Source organism: Octopus bimaculoides, chromosome 9 (genome assembly GCF_001194135.2).
Source record: "Octopus bimaculoides isolate UCB-OBI-ISO-001 chromosome 9, ASM119413v2, whole genome shotgun sequence".
Classification (NCBI taxonomy): domain Eukaryota; kingdom Metazoa; phylum Mollusca; class Cephalopoda; order Octopoda; family Octopodidae; genus Octopus; species Octopus bimaculoides.
In genome coordinates, this window is record NC_068989.1 from 76,028,587 (window position 1) to 76,044,963 (window position 16,377).

Consider the following 16,377-nt stretch of genomic DNA (forward strand, 5'->3'; position numbering starts at 1 on the left):
GATGTGTGTCTGTCTGTGTGTTTGTCATGTCGTTAAAACTCGGGAACCACCCAACCGATTTTAATGAAATTTTATACATGCATTAAATAGGGTCCATGGAGTGTCATGGGCTAAAAAATGTTCAACTTCTTGCCTAATGCGGGTCCAGGGGCAGATAAACCGTATTTTAAGACATTTTCGCAGCGTTAACGCCCGTAACTTGAAGAGTATCCAGTCGCTAACCTCCAAATTTGTAACAAACATTAATCAGGTTCCTCGAATTGCTGTTGCCTAAAAAAAATCTCCGACGCCGTCTTTGAGCCCCTCAAAAATGCAGATTAATCAGATTTGAGTAAACTGCACTAGGTTTTATCTTTGTTTTAGGCCATTTTCCGACGATAAAATATTGACACTCCTTATGCATTATAAGTAGCGTATAATATTTCATGAAACCTTTTTGTCCAAGTTGTCGGCGCCCAGTTGATGCTTTATGTTACCATCCCGCACACCACCGGGCCATGTGTGTGCGGCTGGGTAAAGGCACAAACCCATTCATCCATTCTCCAGAGTTGCCCTGTTGATGCACCACGTTCCCAATCCTGCGCAACACAGCATGGCCCGGCAGCATGTCTGCTTTCTATGTCATCCATGTCTGAACTATATAATGCACAAACTATGAGAAGCATAAACGTTAAATATATGTGGTTGAGATATATATTTATGTAAATTAATGATTTAAGTACAGGCGTTACATGCATTAGCTTGTAGCTGAATCTACTATAAATAAGCGCGCGTCCAGAGCTGAGTGCCAATGTCATATCTTATACCTCCTCGAAGCCATTTAACTGAATTACGCTTTTAAGTGAGGAAAGGAATGAAATGTGTATAACTTGATGAAGCGTATATGATACTGTGAGACACCTTTGGGCTTAAAATCTACCCCGCCACACACATATAAATACTTGAGGAAAAGTTCATAATTATATGTGTATGTATTATAGCGAAAAGCGTAGGCAACATCTACAAAAAGGTGTCAGAACTAAAATTAAACTGAAAGGAAGAAAGGCAAAGTCAACCCGGGAGGAGTTGATATTGGAATGTAAAATGAATGAAATGAGATGAAATGTTAACGATTTCAGTTGGAAAATATGGAACGTTACTGGGAGATGGACATCCAAGAGAACATTTTTATCTCTTGTAGGTAACATCATGTAATATGGTAACTGACAATTCTTTGATATGCAATAAACTACAAAATTCAACAAATAAAGTTAAGCAGGAAGACAGACCGGCAGATAGACAGACAGGCAGACAGACCCACTAACAGACAGAGGAACACAGCAATATATAAATATACGTAGAGAGATTAATGTTTGGCTTTATGTTCAGTTATAATAAAAACAATTTTACATTTATTAATCTGAAGGGTTACTCTATACTCTTGTAGTGTACAAATTTAGTATTCTTAAACAATAATATCAATGACAAAGACTTCGAAGTTTCGTCCAGCTTATTTTTTTCTCGAATCTGATGTTCTTGCCTTGATATATAATTTTAGCATTTTATTTTTGTGTTCTGACACATAAAAAGACGATCGATAGCTCCTTACCACCATATAAATAAAGCAATGCGTATCAGGAAGAAATTTCTATTATAATATTTAGATACTTCGTTTATAATGTAAATATATTGATTTGCCTCTGTTAGGAATGTACAATAATTTAACTATAACGTTTTTATCTTCAATTACAGACCTAACTTTACCGACATCAAAGCTGAACAGTTGGCCTTTGAACTGACCTATGTAACAAAAACGCTAATTCTGAGGATTAGGGCAGAGGATCTTATACATTTTCAGAAGAGGCACTTACGTTTGGTAAATTTAAATATTTTAAAAAATTAGTTTTTGTCCTAAAATTCTTGTAACTTTTAAGCATTTCCAAGTAAAATATAAAATGTATAGCCTTCTTTATGTATAACTTTAAACTAAAAAGTTATATTTTATACCACAATCCTAACCTTCGTTCTTATGTCTTTTCTCCGATTACGAATTTGGAACAATTTAGGTCAAACTCTGACCAAACTAACATCACCCAATTATTCTATACTATATATAGAATAAAAATATAAATGTAACACTGTTAGATAATATTCATGTTCTGTTCCGTTTATATTTATAGAAATATTCCAATAACAGCGTCGCAGTATTAATGACATTCTGTGATCAAGTCATTAGTATGGTTATTACTGAAATCATTAACCAAACGAATGTACAGAATCGCTTGCGTACCATGAAATATTTTCTGCAGGTATACATTTTCGAATTTATAAACATGAGATTATGAGACATTCATTCTTGCTATTTTGACATCATGTTTCACACTTTCGAGGTCATTAAGTGTAAAACGTGAAATTTGCTTAACGGTAAATCGTATTAGAATCATGGATGTTTTTTGGTTTTTTTTTCAAAAGAGCAAGGTCTTGCTTTACGGTAAACGCCGTTAACTGACTCCTGCTTTAGACACAAGGTTATTTGTTTGCTTTTGATTGAGCTCAGTTGTATGACTGTCTTATGCCATACACTCCGTACTTACTCGAATAGATATCGATGAATATCTCGAACATACACATCCATCCATCCATCCATCCGTCAGTCCGTCCATTCGTCCGTCATACATATGTACATAAATGCATACACATATATATACATATAGACACCGTATACAGACATGCATATATCCATGCATATACGTACATGGCCAAATACTTACATATACATGTACATGAACAAATCAATACACATGTACATGTAAATATACAATATATGAATTTATATTCTCATGTACGCCGGCATGTAGTTTCACGATTCACTGTGAGTTTCAGATCCAATGCAAGGTAGGTTCCAAGTAAGGTGGATACATAAAGAAAGAATACAAATGGGTTTGGGCTCACTAAAGCTGTTTCAGGCGTGTTTTTTATTGATACGTAGTAGACTGAGTACATCATGAAAAATAGATTGATTACATCAAGAAAGTAAACTGATTACATCATGAACAAATTTAGGTGAATTAAAATTAAAATTTTAAAATTTTGTTTTATATATGAATGTTTGTGTACATTAATATTTGTTTATATGTGCAGTTATGTGTAAAATTAATTTAACATTATACTAAAGAATTTCTTAATACTTCTTTTTTTTTTAGTAAACTACATATTTAAAAAATTTTTATAAACGAAAGGTCGACAGCAACTTTGAAGTCACTGTCAACTTTTCATTTGTTACAAAAAATTTACTTCTATAAAAGTAAATTTTATAACACTCACTCACCCCCCCCCACACACACATACATGTGTGTGTATGCGTGTGTGTGTGTGTGTTTGTGGGTGCGTGCGTGTGTGTTTGTGTGTGTGTGCGTGCGTAGATACTGAATGTTACTGTTCTAATTTAACAGATTGATAATCACTATGGATATGATATGATTAGCTGTATTTAGACTTGGCTTACTGAATCCATGCATTCGAGAGACGCACCGATTTATTTATGCGTTGTCCATACTTTTAACGAACAAGTTTGACTGATGCAAATATATATATATAGGGTTGAGCACACTAACTTATAAGCGACCAACTGATTAGACTTCATGTCTAAACTTCTTTAATGTTTTAAACAAAATTTTAATACAATTATAATTAATTCATTTATGTTAATACTGACTGTACAAAGACACGAAAAATTAACTGATACCTAATAACTGTTTTCATTCCGATTGTTTAAGTAAGGTGTGATGGTGTTATGACAGAAAACGTCAGGGTACCTGAACAAATCCACCACTGCAAATACATTTGCTTTTGTTGTGGCTACACACACACACACACACACACACACACACACACACACACACACACACACACACACACACACACACACACACACACACACACACACACACACACACACATACACACTCATGCGCACGCAAGCGCTATCTGATTTCTTATTCAAGCAAGTTGAGTTGAAAACAAGGGTGTGTTCTAGATTTAGATTACTTTTTTTTTGTTCAGGCGTTAGTTGCATATTCCCGGGCTTGTAGGCGTGTGGTTTGTTACAGATAAAGAAACTTTCATATTAGTGTCTTTGTTGTATATTATTAGTTTGAGTTCACGATTGGGTGCAATGTATAAGGTGTGTTACTGTGTTCTCTTTTATAAGGATTTTCTATTCACAACGAGTTTATCTTTTAAAGAAATATTATACGTTTCATTTATACAATACACAGTAAATTCATGATACACGAAATACACAGTAATACAGCATTGATTTTCACATACCAGTTTGTCCGTATGTTTTAGTCAAATGATTGAAGAGAGTGTGAGGCAAGGTCAAAGTCACAATGAATTTTGGAATATCATTTGACTCTACTCTTAGTATCACAACTCTCCGCTGGTAAATATTCTGTGGTTAATCTTATATTTAACATAGTAATCATAATTTTGCACGTGCAATGCATAAAATAAATATAATTTGTGTAATACAAAAGAAGTATCGATTCCTCATATTAGAAAACGACAGATCAGCTCAATTTGGGCCTAAGTTTGCCTCGATATACACAAACACAATATAAAATAAAGAGATGATATCAAGGTAGGGTTAAATGATATACATCGAGTATGTTGATAATATCATTCCTGGAGGCGACGAACAGGCAGAATCGTTAGCACACCGACAGAATTCTTAGCGGCAGTTTTTCCGTCTTTACATTCTGAGTTCCAGCTCCCCCGAAGTTGACTTTGTCTTTTATTCTATCGGGGTCGATAAATTAAGTACCATATAACTGACTAGTCCCCACCCACCAAACTTCAGACCTTGTGTCTTTAGTAGAAAGGATAATATAATTCCTGGATGATGGATACTTTAGAAAAAGGTTAAAGAAAACAACACTGTTCTAAAATTCAGTGTCCATTCTAAATGAAACTTCTAACGATACAAAATCTATATATTCTATACCCAAACATTGAAGGTAACATGCATAAGATATATTACATGAAGCCTACACTAAAGGCACTAATAAAGAACTGTACTCAGATGGAGGCTATGGATGTCCATATAGATGTGAAAAGTCAGTGGTTAGATTCTCTTAGAAAGAGAATATAGATCAGCAACAAATATTCAAACTAAGAAGCAGACTGAATAGAACAAATTAGAAAACAATACATCAGACACCTATTGCCAAAAAAAAAAAAAAAAGAACACACACTCATATCAGCTCTTTTTGTTTTAATTACAAAGATTAAATACATAATTGAATAGTAAACACGGCCATATTATGTACGTCATAAACACAAATTGCATAGCATGCATTCATAAATAAACTCGGTAAGAATATACTACAAAAATACTAAACCTTTTAACAATATCAACAAGATTACCGCAAGCGTACATGCAGTTAACCAATTAAATAATTTGGTTGCAAACTTTAAGGTGTAAACTGAAAGTTTTTAACTTGTACATTGAGCAGTAGGACGATTTCTCGCCAGCTAATCATGCAAATAAACATGGAGTGATTGCAATGCTTCTATCTAACACGTTATATAACTAGATGTGATTTTAAAAAAAGCATTCAAACAACAATCGCGTTACTAATTTCTCTGCTTAATCGTAGAAATAATCTTATACATTGCACCACAAATCTAAAAAGCGAATCTAAAAAGGGAAACAAATGAATATCCCGTATCCTACAGATTTCTCCACAAAAATAAATGTTAAAATGATGGAAATAGGGCTCATAACTTAGCAAAATGCTTAAACAAAGACACAGACAGGTTACAATAGTTGTAATATATATATATATATATATATATATATGTATATATATATATATAGAACATTCAGTAGTTAAAACTGATAATAATGCATTGAAACACTTGCTATGATTTGTAATAAAGCCTGTTCAATCCATGTCGCATTAAAATCCTTTCGATTACACCCTACGGATATTTTCGACTTTCCACATGTATAACCAGTAATAGAATAAGCCCTACTGTATGATAACATTTGGTAGCAGATACCCGAAGAGGAGCTTTGAAAAGCACACTACACACACACACACACACACACACATATTGTGTGTGTATTTGTGTGTTTTTGCTTGTGTATGTGTCGTATCCAAACAAAAACATTTGTAAATATACTTGAGGAAGGGTATGTACTGTGTTTTGTATTAGTATTTATCAAACTATATTTCAATGACGAAGTTCAAAATAAACTCTTTCTCTTTACTGAAGGTTGCCTGTGTTTGTTGGAAGTTACAAAACTTCAATACAGTAGGAAACATTGTGACAGCTTTCCGTAATCCAGTCATATTTCATTGGGGAAAAACATGGAGCCTTTTTAAGGCAAAATATCCTTTCACTTACGAGTGAGTACATTATGTTTTGCAATGTATGTATGCATGTATAAATTTCACCTATAGTTCATAATTTAAATGTGCTCTACAGCTCTTTCAATTGCATAAAATATCATTATGTATATAATTACGTAATTAAATTTATATAACTACATAATTAATTAAATGATTTAAAAGTGATTTTCTACACATATTTTCGGGAAAAAAATGTATGCATGTATTTAGAATGGAAGTATATCCGGATGATTAAGAATTTTTGCTTCATGTGATTTGAGCGTAGAAAAAATAATTTGTCCCGTTTGTTCTTTATTGAAATGCCTTTGAGGTTAACAATGCTTTTCAACTTTGCGTAGTCTATAAAAATAAATTAGCCATCAAAGGTTTTGACTTGGTGGAATTTTTAGAGTATTGGACAAAATATGCTGCGGTATTTGTTCTGATTACTTTATGTTCTGAGTACTCAGGCGAACTTATCTTTATCTCGCCCATAAAAAAAAAAATTATGAAACAAATAAAATAAAATAAAATAAAAGTAACTGAAGGAAAGAGACGGAAATCAACCTTCGTAATTTCAGACGAAAATCCCTTGATAAACTTATTGTACTTGTCAGTGAAGTCACCAAGGGTTGTGCATTGACCTGATGGTACAGTATAGAAAAGGTTGTGTTGTTAGATAGCATAAAGTCTTCCACACAAAAACACGCACAATCCAGTCGACAGGCTCTCGTGGCCCAATGTTAAAGTATTCCATTTAATTAACAAAAGCTTTGGTTGACTCTAGACTCAGGCAGAAGAGACGTTATAAAGATAGCATGCCGTAGGAGTACTCAATCTGGAACCACATTATTGAAAAACAAGCTTTCTTATTTCTTTATTGCCTACAAGAGGCTAAACATAGAGGGGACAAACAAGGACAGACAAAGGGATTAAGTCGATTACATCGACCCCAGTGCGTAACTGATACTTAATTTATCAACCCTGAAAGAATGAAAGGCAAAGTCGACTTCGGCGGAATTTGAACTCAGGACGTAACGGCAGACGAAATACCGCTAAGCATTTCGTTCGGCGTGCTAACGTTTCTGCCAGCTCACCGCCAAGCTTTCTTATCACACGACCATAACTGTACTCGTAACCTGAAGTAGGTTGTTTTGGAGTTTATTTTGTGTAAGATATTGAACAATATATGGAAATCGCAGCGCAAGAAACAAATAAAGGAGACGTTTTAACAAAGATACAAGGCCACAACTTCTTTCTTTTAGATGGGATAAAAGTCTAATTGATTTGTACTCATATTTTAAAGAAACGTGACCAAACATTTTGTGCAATGCACTACTGAGCCTACCAATTCCACTGCCCTTAATTTTTAATATGCGCATATGGGAGGGAAGTGAAAATACGATTTTATAGACTCTTGTAGATTACTGGTCTTTATTTTATCGACCCTGAAATTATGAAAGGCAAAATTGACAAATTTATTTAACTCTGAATGTAAAGGGTTGTAACCATATACTTCATGTTTGATTTTGTTTTTCGTTTTGTTCTATGTTGAAAAGATCCTGTCAATCCACCTTTCCCTTACCTGCAAAATAATTGTTCCTAATTTAGGCACAACCTCAGCAATTTTATGGAAAGGGCATTTGCTGATACCGTCCGCCCTAGTACTTGTCTGGGACTTTGTTCTATCGATACCAGATGGTTGAAAGACAGTGTTGTCTGCGGCTGGATTTGAACTCAGAACGTAAAGAGCCGGAATATCTACCAGAAAAGTAATAATTAGGAAAACATATGAAGGGAAAAATAATTTTAAAAACTAGATTACAAGTTCGATTCTTCACCTGGAGAATCGAACTTGCACTGCAATCATGGGATTGCTGAAGAGTACTCCTTTTAATCTCCAGTTGTATAGTGCTTGCAAGCCAAACACATGATCGTCCACATGAAAGAACTTTTCTTGTTCAGCCAAAACACAAAGTTTTAAACATTTCAAAAGACATAGTAAATATATACAGAACTTGTAATTATAATATTCAGAAACTTGTCTCCAGTTGTTCGTCATATGGATAACAGGACAGGAGGAAATATATAGCGAGTTGTTAGTTCTGAATTTTAGAGTGGTAATTGATAAAATGCAAATGTTCCTGTATATATTATAGCATTGAGTAATGCAGAGAAGCAGTGATTGGCCCCTGGAAACTTATAATTTACAGTGCTATTGTTTATAAAATGGCCTGTTGGCAAGTCACAGTGCTATTGTTTACAAAATACAGTTTCAAATTAAATATATACTTCATTCACTACATGCCAATAATCCCTGTTACTCACCTCGGAGGAATGCATATTACTCCGAGTAGTTATTTTATTATCCTTACTCTGTAAAATTGTAATATTTTAACAATGTAATTAATTTTCTTTTCTGTTTTTCTTAACTGCATTTCTGAACAATTCAGTTTTTTTTAAAAACTGTTTATGTATTTATTCATTTATTGTTTTCTAACATTTTCTTCAGTTTACACCAGAAATTAACATGGGTGTTTTATGGTGACAATTTTCGTTCTTATCGTAATGTATTGCGCAAAGCTGTTAAGAATCCTCCCTATATACCTTGGGTTTTCCATTTCCTGAGGCATGTTGCGATACCATCTTGGAGCACGTATGTACACACTTGGAAGAAAATAAAACGCGGAGCATCTGGCAAAATTCATGTTAACGAACATCTGCACTATCAAACAGCAACCAAGATGAAATACAAGACGTCAAAGCTATCACATTTTGAAAATGCATCAGTAACTACACCAAAAATTATAACAAATAAAGAGCCTGAACCATTGAAATCAAGATTTTGCAAAGACTTGACGTGGAGAGCTGAGAAGAACGTAGCTACTAATAAAGATAAGAACAAACATATAGGGCCTAGTGTGATCACAACTGATATGTTAAAATCTGTCAAGTTACGTAAAGTTCCTAAGGAACATATATACAATGAGGGAAGTAAAAAGGAAAGACAGAAAGGAGTGGAAGAAAACCCACAAAGATCAGCACATTTCAATGAATTAAGAACATGGTTTGATGGTGAAAATTCATCACGACACTCGTCATTTATTTGTTCGCAAGCGCCAATAGATTCTGTTAAGAATATCAGAAGTTCAAATACATATCACGATAGTCAGTTACAAATTCCAGCACCAAACTCAGCAACCGATATTGAAGACATATATCAAAGAACATGTAATGAATATCTATCTTCTGAATGGAGTATCTCGACTTGCCTGAATGCAAATACTTCATGTGAGGAAGATGATTGTTTTCGTAATGAAATGCGGATGAGAGAAAATATTTCGCAAACCCGACAAAACGTGCATCTACATAAAGATAGAAAGTCTGAAGAATTATTAAAAAAGAAAGGAAAAAATACAGTAAGTACAGATCTCGTTTAATATTTTTACCTAAGAAAGGCAGCGAGCTGGCAGAAACGTTAGCACGCCAGGCAAAATGTTTAGCAGTATTTCCTGTCTTTACGTTCTGAGTTCAAATTCCGCCGAGGTCGACTTTGCCTTTCATCCTTTAGGGGGCGATTAAATAAGTACCAGTTACGCACTGGGGTCGATATAATCGACTTAATCCCTTTGTCGGTCCATGTTTGTCCTCTCTATGTTTAGCCCCCTGTAGGCAATAAAGAAATAAATATTTTTACCTAAGAAAAGCGATGAGCTGGCAGAAACGTTAACACGCCGGGCAAAATGCTTAGCGGAATTTCGTCTGTGTTTATGTTCTGAGTTCAAATTCCGCCGAGGTCGACTTTGCCTTTCATCCTTTCGGGGTCGATAAATTAAGTACCATTTGCGTACTGGGATCGATCTAATCGACTGGCCCCCTCCCCCAAAATTTCGGGCCTCGTGCCTAGAGTAGAAAAGTATATTTTTACCTACGACTAAGGCGGTGAGCTGGCAGAATCGTTAGCGCGCCGGATAAAATGCTTAGCGACATTTCATCCGTCTACATGTTCTTAGTTCAAATTGCACCGATGCCGACTTTGTTTATCACCCTTTTGGGGTTGATAAAATAAGTACCCCTTACTTTGAAATTGCTTCTAATGTGCCAAAATTTGAAATCAATATTTTTACCTAACATCATAATTAGATAAACAGCATCGAGCTTAATTACCTCTCTTTAAACGACTAAATGTTTTTTTTTCTGTTTTATACTTATTTGTAATCATCAAACAGTCTGCCTCCAAACGTGTGTCCAAATTAATGATAATCGTTAATTAATATTAACATGAACCACTAAGATAAAGCTGACACTTGGTGAGACTGTACATTTCAAGTTAACAGGAAAAGTTATAATCGTACGAAAAACACTATCATCTAACAAAAATGTGTATATGTTACGTATGCAAAAATCACATCCAAGACAACGGGCAGTATATAGTGATGCGGCCAATTTTCAGTACAGATAGAAAAAGAAGATACTGGGTGGGGGGTAAAAGAAATAACAGATAGTGTCAGTTCTAGAATAAAATACTACTGAAAATGCGTTTAGGTACACTTGAAATGTTACATTGCATGTATTTAAACTTGTCTTTTTTGTTTCCATTTTAAAATAAAGGGAGGGAAAACTAAAAACCCAAAGAAGACGAAGTGTACTCGGAGTGTACCAAGTTCAAAGAAGCAAGGTAGGAAAGTATGTTCTATCAAATTTTTCCATTATATATATATATATACATATATACACGTGCTTTCCTTGTGGAGTACAACTTAGTATACGATTCTCTAAATTACATCTATCCAACGTTCTGTACTGATGAGGAAAAGATATTTTCGGTAAGAAAATGTTAATTTCGAAACATGTTTGCAGATAATTGTATTATTTCGTGTAATTTTCACTGGTCTTGCCCGCTTTACGCTTTTGTTGCTTCGCTAAATTCCCTTTAAGAATTATTCGGTCTTCGTAGACACATGACATGTGATCTTCTTCTAGCACATGACCAGTCCACCTACTGGCCTCCTGTATATATACTCGTGTATATTTTTATATAAACATATGCGATAATCCTTGAGATCTCAGATATTTTTTCTGAATCTCCCTGATTCTTTCAATGTGCTAGTTACCTGGTATTAAATTGATATTAATTAATATCCAATTTTTTACCCCATTGTTTAATATATATATATATATATATATATATATATATATTACTCCTACCGACCTTCTCTCTTCATTTCCAATTGACGACCGGAAATGTGAGACTTTTGTGAATCTTCTCCTGAAGGGAAGGCCATTATCTTTGAATTTCCTTAATGGATTTTTATATTAACGAAGTGGGGCAACATCTTTTGAAGCGATCGTAGAGATGGATTTCAATGGACTCTTTTCTTGTTACCACTTTGCCCTTCATTTATATTTCTTTTATTTTAATTCCATTGCCTTAAGTTTTTAGTCGCTTTTATTATGCATAAATTTAATCCATATATTTTTCATCATTCGACTTCACTCGTATTGCCCTTTTAGGTTTTATAACCTTTTATTCGTATATATGTGTATATGTTATATTGGGTTTTATCATTGGATGCCCTGATGTTTTAATATTTATGTTTGATTTAATATTTGTGTTTGATTTATGATAATATGGGAATGTTATAAAGTTGTTTTGACCAATTGGAGCGTTTATTCATTATTCCTTTCAATTTATGTTTCCTTTCGTCTCAGTGTTACACACACATATATATGTGCATGTATATATATATGTTTATGTTTACAGACATACTTCCATCAGCAGTAGTTGAAGAACGTGAAATTTCTTCCGATGCATCAACCAGTGTTTCGACAAATCTCCAATTTTTTTATCTTGGTACATACAATGAAACAGAAGACGCAAACGAGAAAAAAACGAAGAAACTGTTTGTAATTATAAACTTTTGTACTAAGTCCTTGCTTGCGTATTTGCGACGTAGTAACCTCTGTCGAGACTGTTCCAAAAGTACTTTTTTTTTCGTCTGTTTAACACATGTTTATAGTTTTGGAACGATATTTTCTTTTCTACTCTAGGCACAAGGCGCGAACTTTTGGGGGAGGGGCCAGTCCATTAGATCGACCCCAGTACACAGCTGGTACTTAATTTATCAACTGCGAAAAGATGAAAGGCAAAGTCGACCTCGGCGGAATTTGAACTCAGAACGTAAAGACAGACGAAATATCGTTAAGCATTCTGTCCGGCGTGCTAATGTTTCTGTCAGCTCGCCGCCCGAGTTTTCGAACGCTATATTATCAACTTAGAATTTCTTTATACTTGTGTGTGAGCATACGTCTCTTAATGTATATGAAGACAGAACATTGATTATGTTAATCATGAATAATTGATAAATTGTAATATCTGTCTCCCATCCTTCGTCTCCATTGGTTTATATCTCTTTCTCTTGCTCTCTATCTGTCATGTGTATATTTCTGCGACTGCGTGCGTGTGGGTTGGCCTACAGCACCGGAGAGTTGAGGAAATAGGGTGAATGTCCAGTCAGACGTGTAACATCATCAGCATCCAAACAGATGCGACGAATAGTATCATAATGAGTGATGATGATGTCTCCTTGTGACGCAACTTTTGAAGCATGAAAAGGGATTCCTAAATATAGTAACTTTGGAGAGTATCTCAACGTTGTCTTCGACTGACTGTTAGTATGACTCAAAGCAATACCTTCTACATGAAGTAATCTATAAATACGCAGTGATTCTTGGTCCTTCTAGGAAAAACCATTCCTAGTTCAGTCCCACAACGCAACACCTCTGTCAAGTGTCTTACAGAAGCTGCGAAGAAGCCCGCCGTATATGTATGTGTGCCTTTGTGTTTGTATTCGACCACATGGTTTGGTTTGTTTGCCTTAGTGTTTCAGCAAAAACGACAGCTAGAAAATGTAACAGATGTGAAATGAAAAAATACTGGGTTCGATTCGTTCCACTAAAACTGTTCTTATCAGTGTTCCAGTATGGCTGCAATCTAGTGATTGGAAGAAATAGAAGGTAAAGATAATGCGTAATGATGGGTTTTAGTTTCAGAAAGGATAGAAATATGTGTTAATGAGAGTCTAGTGCCTTAGTTATGGATAATGGATATTGCCAATGCAAGAATTTAAACTGTCGAAAATGCACGCGCTGTCAGTGCCTGTTCATTGCTGTCTCTAGCGATCGAATGTCCATCATTGATAAGACCAAACAAGGTCGAAATCACGTGATCTGATAGACTCAGCGCTGGAAGATCTCCTTGCTAGCGATATAAACAAGAGTGCATCTTTCTTTTCTGTCTTTTTCTTTTCACCTGTTATATAAAATTGAAACTTAAAAACTGATGATGTCATTCTATCAACGTGTGGACGCTGGTTGATCTCGTTCATACTTTATGCTTCAATTTCTATAATTTTGAATTTTTATCGCTTCTTATTTTGAACTTCACAAAGACAGACTTACTCTTGAAATATCGCTCAACCAATAAAATATCTATTACAACCGAATCGCGCTCTTCGTCTTGAATCTTTACCTTCGTGAAGAGTTACGTCAATCCTTTTAAAGATATTATTATTATTGTTATTATTATTTCATATACACACAACAGATTAGACTGTTGGAAAAGAAAAAAAAAATCCTAGCATCGGGCTACAACAAGTAACCTTAGATGCCAAGAACCCGTCAAAGTATCCTAGCTGTCCCTAATAACACTGTTTTCTGGAGCTGTACTCAACCGGGTTTTATGCCTATTTCAATAATGATAATGATAATAATAATAATAATTATTATTATTGAAAGTTAAAGAAGTGTTTTTAAATTCTCAATCGCAGAATAATGCTAATAATATAGCCTGAACAGGATAAATTATCCCTATTTTTCAGAGAAAAGTGTAGGTGGCTAGCTGTGGACTCGAACTCACATCCCCGTGATTACATGTCACGATGCTTTGACCGATTAAGCTAAACTACCCACTACAAATTCTTCCGCAAATTAAGATATATAAATCTCGCTTTATGAGACGCTCTCATATGTTAAATTCAATTATTATTATTATCAAAGGCGGTGAGCTGCACTATCGTTAGCACGCCGGGTGAAATGCTTTGGTGTATTTCATCTGGCGCTACGTTCTGAGTTCAAATTCCGCCGAGGTTGACTTCGCCTTTCATCCTTTCTGGATTGATAAAATATATACCAGTTGAACACTGGGTAAATGTAATCGACTTAACCCCTTCACCAAAATTGCTACCCATGTGGTAAAAATATGAAACCAATATTATTATTATTATTATTATTATTATTATTATTATTATTATTAGAAAATGAAGTCGTGGAAAATTGGGAAGACGAAAAGCAAGCCAACATCGAAATCAAACAATCATGGTAAGAACATAGTTTCCTTCATATTTCTCTGGTAGAATATTAGGTAATAATTTTTGATGCACGTGAGGAGCATCATAAATTCGAATCCTGAAAACTCACCGAGTTTGATACATATGTGTGTGAATTATCTGTGTGGAATTATGTCTATCATCCGTAAACACAATCACATATTTTACATATATCTTCATGCAAGAGCTGTCTGGAATATAAATAAAAAAATGCTCTTAAAAAAAGAATCTGTTCCCAATTATAAAATTGAAATTCGCTTTTTAAGGGGTCGCCCCACCTCTTTCTCTCACACTCACACATACGTGTATCCTCGCCTCCACCCCTCATAGATATGTTCTCGATTGGTAAGAAAGTAATTTCGTTTTTCGCAAATAGATAGAGTTACGATCTTTTTAAATGACTTTTCTCAATGTTATGATTTTTTTTCCTTTTGACATTTTATAGCTGTTACTTTTAGCTTACTTGAGAGGTAAATTGCGCGTAACTTTGTTTACAGCTGTTAATTCAGTGTCGATTTTATCATGAAGTGCAACAACAAACATTTTCACCATATTTTGCTTTTTTTTTTATCTCCGTAAAGGCAAGAACACTGCAGAGGCTCACAAAGAGATATGTGAAGTTTACAGTGTTGATTGCTTAAAGGAACGCACATGTCAGAAATGGTTTTATAAATTCCGTTTTGGAGAATTTTCACTCAAGATGTCCAACATTCAGGTCGACCTACTGAAGTTGATGATGACAGAATCAAAACCATAATTGAATCTGATTGTTAAATAACTGTACGAGAGATTGCGGAGAGGTTAAGTGTATCGCATAACAATTGAAAATCACTTAAAATGTATTGGACTAGTTAAGAAGTTCGATATTTGGGTTCCACATAAGTTGAAAGGGATTCACTTAACACAACGAATTAATATTTGCGACATGCATCTCAAATGCAATGAAATCGGCTTTGTCTTGAAACGAATCATCACTCATGATGAAAAAATGGATTGTCTACAATAGCATCAATTGAAAACGATCGTGGTTCAAGCGTAATGAACCAGCACAAACCACATCGAAAGCTGAATTGATTTAAGAAAGAAAAGGTTATGCTGTCAGTTTGGTTTCCCAGGAACCAAACGATCAATTCAGATATTTACTGTCAACAACTACTGAAACTGGAGGAAGCAATGAAAGAAAAATGGCCAGAATTGGCAAATCGTAAAGGAATCGTGTTCCACCATGACTACGTTAGACCACGCGTCTTTGCTAACTCATGAAAACTTACTGGAGCTTGGTTAGGAAGTGATGTCACATCTACCATATATAGCCCTGACCTTGCACCATCAGATTACCATTTATTTCGAAGTTTGCAAAATTCTTTCAATGGTAAAACATACAATAATTATAATGACCTGAAATCGCATTTGCTTCAGTTTTTGGCTAATAATGATTAGAAGGCCTATGAGTATGGAATCATGAAGTTGTCAGAAAGATGGCAAAAAGTCATTGAACAAAATGGAAAATATATAATTGATTAAAGTTCATTCTTTGTAAGAAAAAAAATGACTTCCACACTAAAAAACCGAACTAATTTTCTTGCCAAACCCAATATATATATATATATATA

At 34.6% G+C, this 16,377-nt stretch overlaps 1 protein-coding gene across 2 annotated transcripts in view; it reads left to right on the forward strand.

Annotated features, from left to right (window-relative positions):
• The window catches only part of LOC106868254 (uncharacterized), a 36,096-nt gene that overhangs the window by 18,502 nt on the left and 1,217 nt on the right, over positions 1–16,377 (forward strand). Inside the window, exons 5-11 of one of the 2 annotated variants that reach the window (XR_008264926.1) lie at positions 1,732–1,855; positions 2,160–2,288; positions 6,262–6,395; positions 8,890–9,796; positions 10,989–11,063; positions 12,142–12,284; positions 14,693–14,756. Coding sequence is in view for 1 of the 2 variants with exons in the window: in XM_014913425.2 (XP_014768911.1) it covers positions 1,732–1,855; positions 2,160–2,288; positions 6,262–6,395; positions 8,890–9,796; positions 10,989–11,055; positions 12,142–12,284; positions 14,693–14,756 (1,568 nt within the window). In the remaining variant the exon portion in view is untranslated. Of the gene's footprint in view, positions 1–1,731; positions 1,856–2,159; positions 2,289–6,261; positions 6,396–8,889; positions 9,797–10,988; positions 11,064–12,141; positions 12,285–14,692; positions 14,757–16,377 lie in introns of those variants that run through there. The other variant, XM_014913425.2, reaches the window with a different exon arrangement.